The sequence below is a fragment of the Theileria parva genome, chromosome 1 (genome assembly GCF_000165365.1).
Source record: "Theileria parva strain Muguga chromosome 1, complete sequence, whole genome shotgun sequence".
Classification (NCBI taxonomy): Eukaryota; Apicomplexa; class Aconoidasida; order Piroplasmida; family Theileriidae; genus Theileria; species Theileria parva.
Genome location: NC_007344.1, coordinates 975,807 through 993,214, shown reverse-complemented (window position 1 = coordinate 993,214; position 17,408 = coordinate 975,807). Strand labels below are relative to the sequence as shown.

General features: G+C 35.4%; 7 protein-coding genes across 7 annotated transcripts, besides 2 other annotated features; 4 read left to right on the top strand and 3 right to left on the bottom strand.

The window, feature by feature from the left end:
- The first annotated feature begins 297 nt into the window (after positions 1–297).
- Positions 298–2,146, top strand: PRPF4 (WD domain G-beta repeat protein). Its single transcript, XM_760910.2, has one exon. The coding sequence runs from the start codon at positions 543–545 to the stop codon at positions 2,127–2,129; it is 1,587 nt and encodes a 528-aa protein (XP_766003.1). The 5' UTR covers positions 298–542; the 3' UTR covers positions 2,130–2,146.
- A 56-nt stretch (positions 2,147–2,202) lies between these two features.
- Positions 2,203–5,414, bottom strand: TpMuguga_01g00482 (putative integral membrane protein; the record flags this gene model as incomplete). Its single annotated transcript, XM_061305004.1, has 1 exon — positions 2,203–5,196. The coding sequence occupies one exon, from the start codon at positions 5,194–5,196 to the stop codon at positions 2,203–2,205; it is 2,994 nt and encodes a 997-aa protein (XP_061161579.1).
- Positions 5,312–5,382: a sequence feature (Short protein (TpMuguga_01g00481, EAN33718.1) was converted to a misc_feature.).
- Positions 5,415–5,758: 344 nt separating the features above from the next.
- Positions 5,759–5,771: a sequence feature (Short protein (TpMuguga_01g00481, EAN33718.1) was converted to a misc_feature.).
- A 678-nt stretch (positions 5,772–6,449) lies between these two features.
- Positions 6,450–7,839, top strand: gcv1 (Aminomethyltransferase folate-binding domain protein; the record flags this gene model as incomplete). Its single annotated transcript, XM_760907.2, has 4 exons — positions 6,450–6,739; positions 6,770–6,991; positions 7,022–7,187; positions 7,219–7,839. 4 exons carry the CDS (start codon positions 6,450–6,452, stop codon positions 7,795–7,797), a joined length of 1,257 nt encoding a protein of 418 aa, XP_766000.1. The 3' UTR covers positions 7,798–7,839.
- Positions 7,840–8,072: 233 nt separating this feature from the next.
- On the top strand, positions 8,073–11,288 carry hyou1 (uncharacterized protein; the record flags this gene model as incomplete). Its single annotated transcript, XM_760906.1, has 1 exon — positions 8,073–11,288. One exon carries the CDS (start codon positions 8,073–8,075, stop codon positions 11,286–11,288), a length of 3,216 nt encoding a protein of 1,071 aa, XP_765999.1.
- Positions 11,289–11,416: 128 nt separating this feature from the next.
- Positions 11,417–13,821, bottom strand: TpMuguga_01g00478 (uncharacterized protein; the record flags this gene model as incomplete). The annotated part of the gene is made up of 1 exon (XM_760905.2): positions 11,417–13,821. One exon carries the CDS (start codon positions 13,819–13,821, stop codon positions 11,449–11,451), a length of 2,373 nt encoding a protein of 790 aa, XP_765998.1. The 3' UTR covers positions 11,417–11,448.
- An 877-nt stretch (positions 13,822–14,698) lies between these two features.
- TpMuguga_01g00477 (uncharacterized protein) lies at positions 14,699–15,738 on the bottom strand (the record flags this gene model as incomplete). Its single annotated transcript, XM_760904.1, has 2 exons — positions 14,699–14,829; positions 15,726–15,738. 2 exons carry the CDS (start codon positions 15,736–15,738, stop codon positions 14,699–14,701), a joined length of 144 nt encoding a protein of 47 aa, XP_765997.1.
- A 71-nt stretch (positions 15,739–15,809) lies between these two features.
- TpMuguga_01g00476 (aspartate carbamoyltransferase) lies at positions 15,810–17,404 on the top strand. The gene is made up of 3 exons (XM_760903.2): positions 15,810–16,910; positions 16,973–17,158; positions 17,215–17,404. The coding sequence occupies exons 1-3, from the start codon at positions 16,104–16,106 to the stop codon at positions 17,350–17,352; spliced, it is 1,131 nt and encodes a 376-aa protein (XP_765996.1). The 5' UTR covers positions 15,810–16,103; the 3' UTR covers positions 17,353–17,404.
- Positions 17,405–17,408: the final 4 nt, after the last annotated feature.

Below are 17,408 nucleotides of genomic sequence, written 5' to 3'. Positions count from 1 at the left end.
ATAACGGTTAAGACATTGTCAAAAGTCTACACAGTAGGTTATCTTATTGTTAAAATTTGGAATTTTTTAAAATATATGAATATTATTCAAGTTCATGATAACTGTGTTCTAGATGCTTCTAAAAATGGCAAATGTGCAAATCTATGTTACAAAAATTAAAAGAATCGAGTTTATACACATAAAACACAAAAATAAAAATATATTGAAATTAATGTACTCGATATTAATAAATGTGTTACAATGTGTAAATTTTCGATAGATCGTACCTCAACCTCACATGATGTTTCAAACGATTCTAATTAACCAGAAGATCATTATTTTAATCTATAAAACTTTATTAATTAATTTTCCTTTTATTTTTAGGTCCAAATTTTATTTTATTTTTAATTTTAAAAGTCTTTTGTCTGGGATGATGATTCTTCTATATCCTTCATTCTAACATTATTATTTTATCTTATCATAACTGGATAAATCCGTTCAACTTAACTTTAATTTTAAATGATATTTCTTTTTTAAAAAATTTGGGCTAATTTATACTCGAAATGATCGATTTAAACAATTCTTCCGAGAACTTTAAGGTTGATCCTGCAGTTCTTAAGGAGTTTGAAATGAAGTCAAACATGTCGAATTTGCATATAGGAATAACCACTAATGATGAAGTTATTAAAAAAATATTCCGCTCACTTATTGAGCCCATAACCTTGTTTGGCGAGGGTAACTACGAGCGCAGAGAACGCCTTAAAAGGCTTCTTTTAGAAAACTATGATAACTATTTCAGGGGAGAGGAAATTGAAGTCGCAATTTCACGTTCAGCTGATGCTAAGAATTTCTATGAGGTTCTTAGGATGTTTAACATTGACATGTCAAATCTGTTCAACAAGAAGGGCAGATTCGCTGATTTTACCCCCTTTCAATATGACACTTCTGAGACTGGTGACAAGGAACTGTTTTATACTGAGGGAGATGAGAATGTCAAACATTTTAGGGCTTCTCTGGCACACTACTCTTGGAATCGCAGCGTTAAGCGTAAGATGCTTTTGCACAAGTACAGATCTAACTGTGACCAATACGAGCATAAAGACGAAGTTGAGAACTACGGAAACTTTTTAACCGAGTCTATGTCTATGGCCTTTTCTCAACTCGCTTCTACAAGGCCCCTTACTATGGCCAAATTTTCTCCTAATTCCAGGTACATAGCCTCAAGTAGCTACGGCGGTGAGATTAACATTTTTGACTCTCGTGATTCTAAGTATAAACAGGTCGTTAGTTTGTCCAACGACTCTAACGAAATGGCTCGTTGTTTTGATTGGAACTACAACTCAAATCACTCTTGTTACGATAGAGTTCACCCTAGTAGCATAGCTGATAATGAGCTACTTTTGGTCTCTGGTGGTTCAGGTGGTACTCTCAGTTTATGGAAACCGTTCTCTAAAATTAAGGATGAAGAGTTTGAAAAATGTCTGCACACTAGTAAATTTCACGATTTAAGGGTGAATAGGGTAGTATTCCATCCTTGCAACAACTTTGTAGCTTCTAGTTCTGAGGATGAAACTGTAGTTCTCTTCGATTTAGAAAAATTATCCGAGGTTTACGTCCAGGAGGGTCACTCTCACTCAGTTTATGGTCTTGCTATAAATGGAGATGGCAACTTAATCGCATCTGGTGACCAACACGGAGTTCTTTTGATTTTCGACCTTCGTACTGGGAAACACATTTTTCAACAGTGCATTCACAACGCTGATATTACTGGCATTAATTTCCACCCTCTTCTATCGCATATTTTCGCTACAAGTTCTTCTGATAACTCGGTTAAAATCTTTGATTTAAGGAAGTTCCGTCCCATTACTTCACTCTTGACTCACACCAAATTGGTAAGTGACCTTCAATTCGAGCCACTTTACGGTAGATTTCTTGCAACCAGTTCCTTTGACACTCACGTGAAAATTTGGGACACTTCACTTTACAAGTGTCGTAAGGTTTTAACCAATGACGACAACCGTGTTATGGGCTTACACATTTCTCCTGACGGGAATTCTATTGTTTCTGCTGGATATGACCGTACTTGGCGTCTTTTTAAGCCCACTTCTGACTACAATAAGGATTTTAAATTGCGTAAGATTTTTGCTTAATTTAATGAAGTTATTTATATGAAAGGATATTCAATACTTAAATATCATATAGTTGGACTACTAGATTAAGTAGTTATCTAAATGACAAATAAACATTTTTGTCTCTTGACAAGGCCAAATAAAGTATGAACAAAAGCCATCCAACATTGTTTCCAAGATAAAATGCGAAAAATCCGTGATCTACCTCTTTAAAATGACAATCGAAGAATTTAAATATGATATCTCCATTTTCTTTATCTTTGATTTTGTTTCCCTTTAAACATATACAAACACATTTTTCACACTGAGGGCAGAAATTACAGCTATTGCCTTTGGAGCAACAGTCACAAGGATCTTTGCAACATGTACAAGAATCGGTTTTGAAACAGCATTTACCTTGAGATTTACAACATTCACATTGGGATTGAGAGGACGGTTGTTTACAACAACAGCATTTACGGCAAACACAACAGGTACACTTGTTACAACAGCAACAACATTTGCCATTATTTCGGCACTGACATGTTTCATTTTGCTGGCAACAACAACTTTGTAACTCGTATTGAGTATAAAACCAGGAGACATTTGAGTAGTAGGACAAAATTACAAAACTACAAATAATCAAAACAAAAACGAAGCCGTTATTAATAAATCTATGGTCACCCATAAAGGAATGGTATAAAAATAAAGTAACAAACAGAGCAAATGTGACACATGATATTGGTAAAATGAAATAATCTACCATACTAGAATGATATTCTTTATATTTATCTCTGATACAAATTGAGCTAACCAAACCAACTAAATCATTAAAACTGCACCAAAATAATACGACAATTAAACTTAAACAAAACTTAAAACTTATCAAAATTGCTAGATTCGATATTGCAAGTGCCACACTAAAAAGACTCGTACAAAATGACTTTACGTCGGTAAGTTCCGTTATTTTAAACTTTGAAAATTGAGGAACAGGAAGATTTGGTGTACCAAAAGATATATCCATCTCGTATGGAAAATAATAAAATAGCTGAATGGCAAAGAATGCAAAATAACCAGTGTTAAATGCCCACAATGTATAATATCCGAAACGATATTTAGACATTTTAAGATAGAAAAATCTCAATAACAGAAATAATGTAAACATTCCTCCACAGTGTATTAAGCTAACTTTGTGGAACCTTTCAACGTATGTGATTTGAAAGTTATAATAGGTAAGCATGTGGATGAATAAGAAGAATGTATATCCGTAAAGGACTAGAAATCCTGAGAATAAGTAAATGAGAGTGTTAGCATGTTTCATCATGGACTGTATGAACAACAATATTTTACAAATGAATAAAACTATAACGAACTTAAAAATTGGTTCATGTTTTTGATGACCAAACCAAAAATGAAAGGAAATAATAATATGAGGAACTATGAAAAAACAAGTTAAAAATATTAAAAGCCATATGAACCTATACCTATCATACTCAAATGTAGCCGATTGACATAACTTGAAAATTGTAGAAATAACAGTAAATACAGTGCAAACGTAATAAAATGAGAATGAATAAAATACCATTGTTGTCGTGACAAATTTCTGGTCCGGATAATGAGCCTTATAGCATATACAATAATTTGATTCATCTTTAGTTTCACCACTTTTACTATATAATGACTTAAATGATAGTGTTAGAAAAATAAATGGAATGAACCAGAAAATGACATATACTACCCTGAGACTACTAAGTTTGAGACCAGAAGATTGAGATTGACTAATATTATTACTACCGTTAACTTGTTGAAATGCTATAGAAAACGTTGTTGCAACAAGCAGGAGTGAGATGATAGTATACAATGCAGCTCTTGGCGACAACTTATAGATGCAATCGAAGACAAACTGCGATATGAACCCAACCACAAATACAACGGAATATGAAATACCCATTAATGTTGACTCAAACTCCGTGTGAGATTTACTGATGTAATGCATGATCTGATGTTCCGCGGAATGTGCAATACAGAACAAAACCATTGAAATAATGCCATGAGCCCTGGTTCTGTAGAAAAAACACACGAATGCCAATATGTAAAGAATATACAGGAATGCAGATGTGAGGTGAACACTTATAAACTGGTCAAGAGCAGATATAAATGGTATAGGAAGAAACACAAACAAAAGTATGAATGGGAATACTTGCTGAAGTGTAGGATTGTTAAGAAAGTAAGCAGAAAATGTTTTCCTGTAAAACATTGCGGATGTCACTGGAATTGAGAATACTACCAAATTTGCCCACAACTTCCAATCGAATAACTTTTGAGAAAAACATTTAAAATCTACTTCAAAAAAGTTTTTATTTTTAGAACTATTATAGTTTTCTGGAATTATTTTTATGGGCATGAACGACAATGCCAATAAAAACGAAGGAAATATTCCCCAAATTATATAACCTCCATAAGCTTCATAGTATTTTATCCCGAATCTCTTAATAAGTCTATAAATTACCAATGGTATTACAGATGCGAAGTTTTCGAAGAATATCATCATCCCGTCAGCCAAACTCTTGGCTGTAGAAAACATTCTAGCAAAATGAATTGCAGTAATAATGATTAGTCCACCAAACATCCCCCAACAACAAAAACTCAACTTGACAATAAAGATGCTATCATGACAAAAGTATAACAATATGAATCCAGAAAATCCAAAAGCAAAACCCGTAACCATTACTATGTATACGCCAACAACATCTACCAATGGACCGCCAATAGAGTATGCGATAAACTCGAACAAGAATATGTTTAGTGATAGGTTACCGATGGCATCTCTTTGTTTCTCACACACGTACATCCCAGGAATAGATTCCCGTATTTCATTCTCAGTACAGAAATTTTGGAACACTCTATCATTCACCAGGCTTCTTTCTATAGCCGGCCAATTGTGATATGTACTAGATGATAGTGCCAATATAATACAAAACACAGCTAAAATCCCAAAATTACTAAAGTTAAAAGGGGTTGACTGTGTAAGTGAGGTACCACTTGCTCCACCTCCACCACCTCCAGCCTCGCCTGATCCTGCTCCACAACTATTGCTGTTGCTGGTCATATTATATACAAAATATTACATATCCTACATTTAAAGCAACAACGTAGTTTAAGATTCATGATAATTCTCATGAATGATAATAGTATACCTTCATTGAATTGAGTTGTCAAAATCAATGAAAAAGTTCCCAAGCAAACACGTTGTGGACCATTATTACCACAACACAAAATATGCAATAACAATTAAGTATTTATTTTTAGACAAAATTAATGTTAAAGCCGCCAAATCACTTATTTAATTCCCCATACATTGAATACTTGAAATGCTAATGAAATATAATCAATTTGTTATATTATTTGAATATTAATTGACTTTATAAATAATTTGATGTATTTTAATTTAATGTGTAAATAAATCTATGTTTTATTAAGGAGTTGTATGTTGTTTATCAGTAAGATTCTAAGAAGGAATGTTGTAACAACAAAAATCAGCCAAAATGCAGTTAAAAATCAAAATAAGTTTAGAGCTAACTGGTTTAGACCACGAGGATGGTCTAGAGACCCATTAAGTACATTAGGTAACATACCTCAATTCCATGACGATCAATTCAATCATGCCATAGACTCATGTGTTGATGTGGATAAGAAAATCATCAAACAAATCATATCTATAAGAAATAACCTAGATGAAAACCGTGAATCAATATCTGATGACATACATAATCACGATTATCACTCATATAATCAAGATATGTCCCCTAGTTTAGATGAACCATCTTCACACACTTATCATTTAGGACAAGAATATCTAGATATTCTATTCAATCACAGAATATCTCAAAATCCTCCCAAACAACTAAATGATAAAATCAATCACATTCTAGAATACATATCAAACCACAATCATCTATCAAGTGTTCATTTGGGGCCACCTGTAAAATATAACAATGACAATCTGAGTTTCACGGATATCCATAAAATTAATCTTCCAAATGATCATAATTCATCGGAACATTCTGATTATTTTCATCTTCGTCAGTTTTCTGGACTTTTTCATAAGGATTTTACGCATTCAATTAAAGTTTATGGTCTCAATTCCGATTATTTTTTAAACCAGATTTTATCAAATTCAGTTTCTCCAATGGCATTAAATGATGTTTCACATAGTTTTTTACTGGATTCTCATGGGATTGTTATTGGCCATGTCTAGTGGTAAAACTAGACGGGTTTTACCTATTGATTACCAATGGAAGTAAGAAAAACGTTTTGCTAGATTATATTAGCGCATATGTTGTACACCTGAAGGGTATAGGGATGGATATTTCAATAAATCCACTAGAAACACACACTGTTGTTGGATTATACGGACCACTTTCACATGATGTTTTGAGTAAACTACTTTCTGAGAAATCACTTGAAATCTCAATTTATGAGCCTGACGGGTCATTTGAGAAAACATCCTCACAATATCTACGTTATTTTATGAAAAGTTTTTATATAAACTTCAAAGATTACCCAGAAAGGATTATTTGTTATCGAGTGCTGGATGTTGAGGATGGTTTCGAGTTTATTATACCAAATGAATACTATGGTGAATTTACGGAGTAAGTTTAATTTTTTATAAAAAATTATAGATTATTATTATCAAATGAATCTGTGAAGACAATTGGATTTGATACATACGACATCGCAAGATTGGAAACTGGTATAATTCGACCTGATTTAGACCTAACTCCGGAATCCACACCAATGCATTGCTCTCTTATGTGGAACTTAGATATTCATAAAATCAGGAAAAGAATAATTTTTGGCCACAAACACCTAGGTCGTGCTATGGTTGACGGAGTTTCAAAAGTGTAAGTGTTTTTAATTAACTTAATTTATAGACGTGTTGGCCTAATTTCTAATAAAATGATAACACCTTCCTGTACAATTTTAACCAGTTCTACTAGAATGCCGATAGGTAAAATAACTTCTTCTATATTCAGTCCGGCACTGGGAATGTACATAGCTCACTGTTACGTTAATTGTGATTACGCTAAACATGATACGGTATTTAAAAATATATTACATAGTATTTTAGCCTGTTATAATTTGCATACCCAAAGACCCCGATGCTTCGGTTTCCAAGGTTAAGTATAAAAAATACTACAGGAATAAAATTCTAAAAAGTTTTTGCAGAGGGACTATAGTAAGACTGCCATTTATAAAGTCTAAATATCAAGTAAAAGATCAAGAGAAAAAGATAAGAAATGTTAATTTTCTCTCTTTGAATAAAAAAACCGAGGACTCTTCCATATCTAAAGATATAACTAAGAATGGATCTAGTATATCAAGAGTTGTAGTTAGGGCTGAATCAAGAGAAGTCGCAAAGACCAGGAAACAGATTTGGAAGGATGTTATAAGAAATCACAGGAAAAAGCTCAATAAAACATTGGAAATGGCATGTAATAAATGGGAAGAGATCAATGAGCAGTCTATAAATAATGAGTTTGAGGAAAATGAAGGAACACATGAATTCAATATAGCTGAAAGGATTAATATAATTCCCGAGGCCAAAATTGATTTAAAAGATGTACTGGAATATTATAAAACTCGACATGAAGTTGAGGTTTCACATCGTCATAGAAGGTACAGGCCAATTCAACACACAATGAGTTAAGATTTATCAGTTTAAGCACTAGTAGATTCCACTAATATTCTCACCAATATCAGTTACATAATTAAAAAGTCAATTTTCATGTAAAACAAACTATATATTTGAGTTTAACACGACACACTCTAGTTGAGATGTAAAATTTAACATTCTTATTTGTTACTGAGTATTGTTGTGCATCTGGAATCCAACTTGAACATCAGTACCAAATATCATTTTATTTAATTATTTCATAAATGTGTATAATATTTGTCAACTAATTTTACAAACATTTAAATAATATGAGGATTTTAAACAACTTCTGTATCATAATTTTTACATTATTAGTCCACAGATTCCGATATTCTTTGTACATACTTCCTTCTTTCTTTTATTTTATAAACCACGCCGAATCAACTTCAGTCACGTTAGGGATTGATTGGGGAGAAGAATTCGTTGAGGCTTCAATTGCTTTCAGAGGACATAGACCTGACATTTTACTCACAGGAACAGGAAGTAGGAAATTTGAGAACGCCGTTTATTTGCTCGGAGATACCAGATTATTTGACAAGGAAGCCTCCTCATTCTCTGTAAAGGACCCGAGTAAAACTTTACAGAAATCGGCACACCTCCTGGGAGTTCCATTCACTTCTAACTCAAAATGGAGCAGGGTCTCAACATTAAAGGCATCAGAGGTTGTGGAAACCCTGAAAAAAAATAATGTTCCATTTCACTGGGATTATACCCCGTACGAGTTCGGCGTTTCGAAGGACGGCCAACTACACCTCAAAGTCCTCAAGGACTCAATGGTAGGACTCGAAGAAGCAACTGGACATTTTTTTAATCACCTAAAACATGTAGCTCTTGAGAAGCTTTTGTCTCTGAAAGCCATAGAATCCTACGATTCCAACGTTGAGATGCTGGCAGTCATTTCAATTCCCTGCAACTACACCCAGAATCAAAGGAAGGCTTTGGTTTTTGCAGCAGAAAGTGCCGGTTTAAAGGTAGTAGATTTGGTCCACGGAATATCAGCAGCAGCCTGGTTCCATACGCTGGAAATGCCACCGGGCACCAGGAAAATAATGTACTACGATTTGGGCAGTTTTGGGGCTAATGTTGGAGTTGTTGAGGCCAAGGTTCCACCGCCTAAATCCAAGGAATTCCCTCAGATAAGAACTCTCTCGTGTGTTACTTACCCAGGAATCGGTGGACGACAACATGATTTGCTCCTGGCCGAGTATTTGAGGAATAAATTTGAAAGGGAACATGACCTCAAGTTGATGCCAGGAAACCCAAAATCACTACAAAAACTCCTAAAGAACTCTAACAAGGCTAAAATGAAGTTATCCCTCTCAAATTCAGCCTCCGTGGAGGTGGACAACCTGGTAAAAAATAAACACCTTAATGCTAAGGTGACGAGGTCAGAATTCGACAAATTGTTAGAACCTGTCCTGAAAGAGTTACACGTGCCAATTAACATGGCCTTGGAGAAGGCAAACTTGAAATTCAGTGATTTGGACAGTGTTGAGATGCTGGGAGGAGCGTGGAGAGTACCCTCAGTTACAGCCAAATTATCGGAAATCGTAAAACCACTACAGTTAGGTTTTCATTTAAACGCAGAGGAATCAATTGCAATGGGCTGCGGTTATCTCGCAGCTGCACACAACCCATTTTTCAGAATGAAAAAAATGGAACTTTTTGACAATGCAGTTTTTGATTACGTTTTACACGTCAAAGGACCTGATTTGGACAAGAGGGTCACCTTATACAAGTCAGTGGACAAAATTAATAGCTCGAAAATAGTAAAAGTTAACACAGTTAACAATTTCAATGTGACAATTTATGAGACTTCAAACCCAAACGAGCCTTCAAGTGAAGTGAAGGTTCTGGATTACAAAATCAAGGGCGTTGACGATTTACTCTCAAAACATAAAAATGACATGCTTGCCCAGGTTACGCTATCATTTAAAACAGAGAACGGCTTAATTAGTCTCAATAAGGTGTTGGCAAAGCCAGTTAAAAAGGCTCTGGATACTTCAAAATCCGACACCACAAAATCTGAAACTTTGAAATCTGATACTACCGACTCAACTCACGAAGACACTTCCAGTCCAGAATCTAAGAAAGAGTCTGAAACTAAGAAGACTTCCGATGCTACAGACAGTGGTTATGAATCTAGTGATTCTGAAGAACCTTCCGGACCAGAGAGACCGGAAGATAAGTCTCCAGAATCTGATTCTTCTGAATCTTCTAAAAAAGTCGATGAAACGCATAAAACTCCTGAGGGTGATTCATCTGCTGGTGAATTTCCCAAAGACACTGACAAAACTGTTGACGATTTAAAAGATAAGACCACAGAGTCTAGTTCTGAACAAACTGATTTGAAGGATAAAGAAAAGGATACCTCACAATCTCAAACAAATGCTTCTTCAGAAACCACTACTGAGACTTCAGATAGTAAACAAGATAAAACAACAGTTGACCAGAAAGATGCCAAAAAGGAGGATAAAAAGGAGGAGGATAAGACTAAGGATAGTAAAAAAGAGGATAAGACTAAAGATAGTAAAAAAGAGGATAAGACTAAGGATAGTAAAAAAGAGGATAAGACTAAGGATAGTAAAAAGGACAGCAAGACCACTCAAGATCAGAAGGATAAATCACCAAAAGAGCCAGTTGATGATAGTGTAAATTTAGAATTTGTTGACAACACAGTTAACGTATATCATTTAAAAAAACTACATGAGAGTAAAAATAATATACAATTATTGGTAAATAAGGACAAGGCTGCCATTGAACGCAGCCAGTTGAAAAACCGCCTGGAATCAACTCTTTACAAATACAAGGGCGTTTTAAAGTCAGATGACTTCAAGTCAGCTTGTAAACCAAATGAGGAACAGACTTTGACCGAGAAGGTTAAGTTTCTCATGGATTGGTTTGATGAAAATTCATACTCAGCTACTTCTGAGACGCTAAATAAACATTTGGATGAACTCAATGGTTTGGGAACTCCCATTTACAACAGGATGAATAATAACCTTAATAGAGAATCTCTGGTTAAGTTTGGCGATGATAATTTCTCAGAATTACAGGAAAGATTAAACAAATTACTCGAGGAGAAACCGTTTCTTAAAGATCAAAACGCTTCTCTAGACCTCTTCAACAACAATGTAAGTTGGTGGGAGCAGGTTAAAAAGGATCAGGCCAACCTGCCTCTTCATGAGGATGGGCTCTTTGACTCAACTACTATCAAGACAAAACTTGATGTTAGCAAGCTAGTTTTAAAGAACCTTGAATCAATTCTTCCTCCTGAACCACCCAAAGTAACTCCTGAAACACCAACACCCCAGCCTGATGCAACCAGTCAGCCTGACACATCAACTCCTAAGCCTGAAACACCTGTCGAACCTACTCCTGAGACTTCCGACTCTACTCAAAAACCTTCAGAAGACGCCAAACAGGCATCTGACACTCCTGAACCTCAACCTGAGGATAAAACTGAAAAACACCCCGAGTTATAAACAACTAATATACTACATTTTATATACATGCAGTTATCAGTAGTAAAATAAGTGTATAAACATTAACATAATTCTGAACAAGTAATATTATAATACTAATAAAATAATAATAAAAAAAAATGTGAAAATAAATTTGTTGAAAAGATTAAACTCAGTAAAATTAAATGCGAGTGATTGGTTTATCCAAATCCTGAGAGTGTCTGTGTTCCAGGGCACTGGTGCTGGTGTCCCCGTTTAAATCTAAGTTTCTAGTTGGCAGGTTATTCCAATTTGCGATAAATACCGTGTCCGGCAACAGCATGTCCAAGTCTTCTCCGCTATTACTCATGGACATTCCACTGCTACTACTGTTACCAGGGTTCATCTGGCCAGAACTACTCATACCACTGGAACTACTACTGCTAATTACACCACTGGAATTCATAGATAGATTGCCATTGCCATTGTTCATGTTTGGGCTTGACGAGACTGGGTTGAGTCTAAAGCTGTTGAGACGGTTATTGGCGAGACCGTCGAGAGCGTGAGGGTCAAACCTTTGTCTAGCAGCTTCTCTCAGACAACCCCAGTATATATCATTAAGTGGGCTAACCCTGGAACCAGGACTGGGTAATCCATGACCGGGACTGGGTAATCCATGGCCGGAACTTGGTAATGTATGAGCAGGTCCCACATTACCGCCATTTCCATTAGTTGGTGCTGTGGGCGTGGATGAACCTTGTTGAAATGCAAAGTTGTTTGAGCCGTTGCTAATTGAGTTAGAGTTACTTGGGCTTGGAATGTGGACTGGGTTAGAATACGAGGGCTGATAAAATGACATATAACCACTGGGATGCATTGGGTGGTCCATCATATCAATGCCAATAGCGGTGGAGTTCGGACTAATTCCCTGCGAGTGCATAACATTAACACCATTGGAAGAACTTGTCAAATTTGCTACATTCACAGGATTACCAAATGCACCAGGATTAGTCATATTAACTTGATTACCCATGTTTCCCTGATTACTCATGTTATTACCATTACCCATGTTAGGTACGTTTACAGTGGGAATCATACTGTTGTATGCTTGAGAGCCGAAGACTGGAGCTGAATTTAGGTTCAAGTCAACGTTACCACTTCCATTAGTTGGAACATCGAAAGTGTTATAAACAGGCGGGGTTGGAGTGAGTGTGAGCCAAGTCTTCTCAAAATACGGCAAAGATTTATCAACAGTCAAATTAATAACTGAACGTCCAACCTGGACTGCAAGTGGCTCGTCTGATGAAACAATCCTCGACTTCTTCATGGCAACCAGAGTTCCAAACTTCGAGTCGTGATCCTCAAGGTAAAATTGACCGTTTTCATACCTGATGTTGGCGTGATAACGGCTAATGGAGACGTCTGGAATTCTCAAATCAGACTCGTGTCCTCTTCCCAGCTTTAAATCCTTAGAGTCCCTCATTGACACCAGGTGAACTCCCCTAACAGCCTGTGGAGTTGTGTTTTCAAGCACTAAAAACGGCGTTTGCATTTTTGGCATCTTGACAATCTGGATCAGCTCCCCGTTTTGTCTAATAAAGCAGGGATAATTGGTCTTGCAAAGTTCGCATGAAACTTCCTTTATAAATACAATTGACGGGAGTGGGTCCTCACCTCTCAAGCTCCATTTGGAGTCGATCCACTTCCTCAAACACTCCACGTGAACATACTTAATACTCCCCTTGCATTCACAGGCGCAAATTAGCCGATCTGACTCGAAGGTCGCCGACTTCTCAAGGTTGTCAATTGACGCATCTGCCAAGTTGGGGTCCAAACTGCACGTGACACTGCTCGTGTTACTGTTGAGCGGGTTGGAGTAAATGTCCATCTTCCCAGTCACCGAATCAATATCCAAACTAGTATCATTGCTACTACTGTTTGCAGGGGTGGTGTTTGGCGTGTTATCTGAGGATGGGTAGTGAAGATACCCCTCAGATAAACATATACGGCACTGGATATTACACTGCTCCTCGAAGGTGATGGTTTTATCTGGAATTATGCCATCAAACAACTTGACAATTTGGGCGTCGTTGGTCTCGCCGCAGTTAATTACATCGTCAGGGTATCCAATAGTGTTATCACTACTACTGTCGGGAGTCTCCACACTTGGTCCTGGGACTAATTGCTTCACTCGGAGGCGGAATCTTCCGAGTTTAATAATATCGTTTTCCTGGAGCGGGTATCTTTGGGAGGGGAGCGTCCTCACAATTAACCACAGCTTCTGTGGGCTCAAAAGCGACCCTTGGATCTTTTCTGCAGGAGCCACAATGTAATCTCCAGCTCTATTGCAAACTATGCTCAAAAGGTGGTCGTGCTCCCTGTCAACGTTGTTGTTGTAGTCTATAACGCTGACTTCCGAGTCGTTTCTCAACACCTTTAGTGGACATGATGTTGCAAAGTGGGAGATTTTAACGTGTTGGTGAGTTTCATAATCGAACAGGTCGTGGCTATCTCTCAACCAAGTCCTCGAACTAACTCGGAGCATATACGGGCGAGATAAACCAGTTGGGTACATTATATTCTTTAGAATTTACAACGGCCTATAAAATAATCTTACAAAGGTTATTTATATATGTAGGCGTCGCATGTTTGAGAAGGTTTGGTCGCCGGATTAAAACTACAACTACGGAAAAACCAGAAAAATTACGATAATCTCCTAAATTATTGAAATTTTATCAATTTGTAAAAAATAACGTTTGTGAATTTATGCTGTAACCTAGAGACCCTGGCAGCGGTATATAAGTTCCTATGTTGGGTTGGAATTTTCGTATTAGCAGTGTTGCTTCAATAATTACAATTTTGTGACACTCCTTTTAGTATTACTGAATGATTGATTTCACAACCCTGTGAAATTCAACAACACATCATTCTCTTCTGTTTTAATTAAGACACCACCAAGACAGTATAGCCTTCCACTAAATATTAACCGAGTTTCACGCTAATTTAAGCATAATTTAGTGGGAAAATTATTATATTTTTGTAATAACGTTTTTTCCCAATGAATTCCATCAATTTGATAGTGTTACCGTATGCAGATTCATGAGCAGGGAAAAGTTTCACACCAACTGTTCATATCACGTAATTTTAACACAAATTACTTTACTTAATCAATAAAATCACATACAAATTTCAAAATAACAAACAAACGTATTTTACCCCTTTGTGAGTAAACACATACATATTTCAGGGTTAATCTGCAAACTCAAATCCGGCTTCCATAATTTCTCTCTTGCGATCTTTATAATTTTAAATAAAATAAATAAAATTATTTAATAACTAGGATTAAGTACCTGTAAGTGTGTTTTCGATGCTCGACCTTCAATGCCAGTGACCTCCCAATTCTAACTTCTGGTATTTGGATAATTTATTTTAATTTGTAACAAGAGCCCAATTTACAAAATTGAGTGAATTATTTTCGTGCTTTGTTGAACCTTTTCAGGGAAACTGATTTCCAATGAATTAGTTTTACAGTGTAGTGATTCTTCGGCAAGGTCCACGGCTTTTGCGGAAACAGCGCTTTTATCTAAAATCCAAAGGTTATAGATAAATTTAGGTTAAATCTCCGAGATAAATCCTTTATTAAGAATTCAAAATGTGTAAAAATTTTCGCCTTATATGATTGATCAGAACAACGATTAAGTAGCGGTATATAATTTGTTTGCTACTTAATGTATAATTTAAAGGGTTTTGATTCCACACATATCCACAATTTTAATAGCTAATTTAATGGTATTTGATGCATGCATACTCCTTCTGCACGAAAACTGCATATACCATCTAAAAATTATTCGGAAAATCTTTGCGGTTACATATCCATCAATTTACCGGAAGTATAAAGTTATTTATAAATAACGCAAAGAGATTTGTGATTAATGTTATTAACTTGTAGAATCCATGGGCATTTCCGAAAATTTACCACAACAGTCAATTATTGAACAAAAATCATAAAAATATTAAATAATTGTTAATTTATATTTTTTACCGATTAATTATTAAATTTATTCTTGGAATCTTGAAATGTGTATTAGATAAAGGGAGTAATCCCACTATTGAAAATTTAAAAATTATAATTACCAAAATTTGACCGTTAAAATGGACTTAGTTATTAAAAATGAAAAGATAATTTAAAAAATATGTCGAAAAATTAAAAAATTCACTCAAAGTTTGTATAATAAAAACTTTGTAGTAGTTTAATAAAATATTAGATCCTGTTGCATTAACCAAATTTGTTTAGATAGTTTAATCTAATTAAATCTCATATTTCCATAACAGATTTCTCAAATTTCAGCTTAAATTGATAATTTGTTAAAATATAACAAATTTTGTATAACAATTGGAAAAAAGGTTATTTCAAAGAATGAAACAAGGAAGAATTAGTTAGATCACAATATACATTGATTTGAAACAATTACTAATTACCACTTACTAACATAAGTTTATTCCTTTTTAATTAAAAAAAACACTAATTTAGGCCCCATCTCACTTTTAACTCTTTGTTCTCATGATAAACCTTTTACCCACCTTTACACTTTTTATATATTCATTTATTTTGTAAATTACTTTTATAATTAATAGTTTATGTTTATTTTGTTTATTCCGGTTTTTTGTAGTTTTGTGTGTTAAAAGTTCCTTTATTTTTTATCAAGAGTTAGATTCTCTTGAGTGACCATGTCTGATTTCAATTGTTCTTGATTTATAAGTTAGGATTCTTCTACTTTCTCAGTTATTTTCTGTTATCCTTAACCACTATAGCCTTCTTCTATCTTCCCTAATTATTTACCCTTGGATTAAAGTTATATGAAACAGTATTTACATCATTCATGGGTTGCCCTTGGGGCTGGACTTGTTACTGTTACAGCTTTATATGCCCTTTCATATGTTCCCTGGGTCAGAACTGCTTTAACTGAACTTGGCCTATACGGTTGTAATCCTCTGCTTCACTGTTTTGATTCTGTGAAGAGGAAGGTCGCTTCTACTCTTAGAAATAAAGGATTATTGTTTGTAGATGATTTGACTAATTCTCAGCTGAGTTGTATTTTTGAGGTGGCTGACTTTTTCAGGAAAAAAGTTACACAAGGGTTAAATGTCGAACTCTTGTTTGGGAAGGTTATGACCACCTTGTTCTGTGAACCCAGTACTAGGACAAGATGCTCATTTGAGACTGCAATGTTAAAGCTAGGTGGCAAGGTGGTTTCTGTGAGTGATTCTACCTCTTCATTTACAAAAGGCGAAACTATTGACGACTCAGTTAGAGTTTTATCATCATACAGTGACGTTCTAGTGTTACGTCACCCTGAAACTAATGTCATTCAACGTGTTAAACATCACTGTCTGGTTCCTCTGATTAACGCCGGAGACGGTTCAGGGGAACACCCAACTCAAGCACTTCTTGACCTCTACACCATTAATAGTTACTTTCCCTTATTTTCTTCTGAAAAGGAGCTTACGGTTTGTTTAGTAGGGGACCTTAAATATGCCAGAACTACGCACTCTCTTGTAAGACTTTTAAGTCGGTTTAACGTTGTTTTGAGATACGTCTCCACCACTTCACTTCAGATGCCAACCCAAATACAACGTGAAGTTGAACAAAACTTCGCCAAATACGTAACCACAATAAATATTTATATTCATAATTTTATTAATAATTTTATTTATTGATTGTTTAGAATATCCCGGACTTGGCGTTCTCAAGACAGACAAGTTTCAAAAAGCTTACTGACGCGCTTGATAATGTGGATGTCGTTTATGTCACACGGATTCAGAGGGAACGGATGCCACCTTCAGAACATCCACCAAAGGAGTCTTTTAAAATTGACAAACATGTTATGTCACTACTACCCAAACACGCCAAGGTATAATTAAATTTATTTTCTTTTATTAACTATTGGAAATATTAATATTGGTTTAGGTATTGCATCCGTTGCCGAGAGTGGACGAGGTTTCTACGGATGTTGATTCCGATGAGCGGTGTGTATTCTTTGAACAGGCGGAAAACGGGCTCTACGTCCGTATGGCCCTGCTATATTTGATTTTAAACAAGGATTGAAGTTTTAATTTTTAAACATTTTAAGTTTATACATAATGTGTTAAACATTTAATACA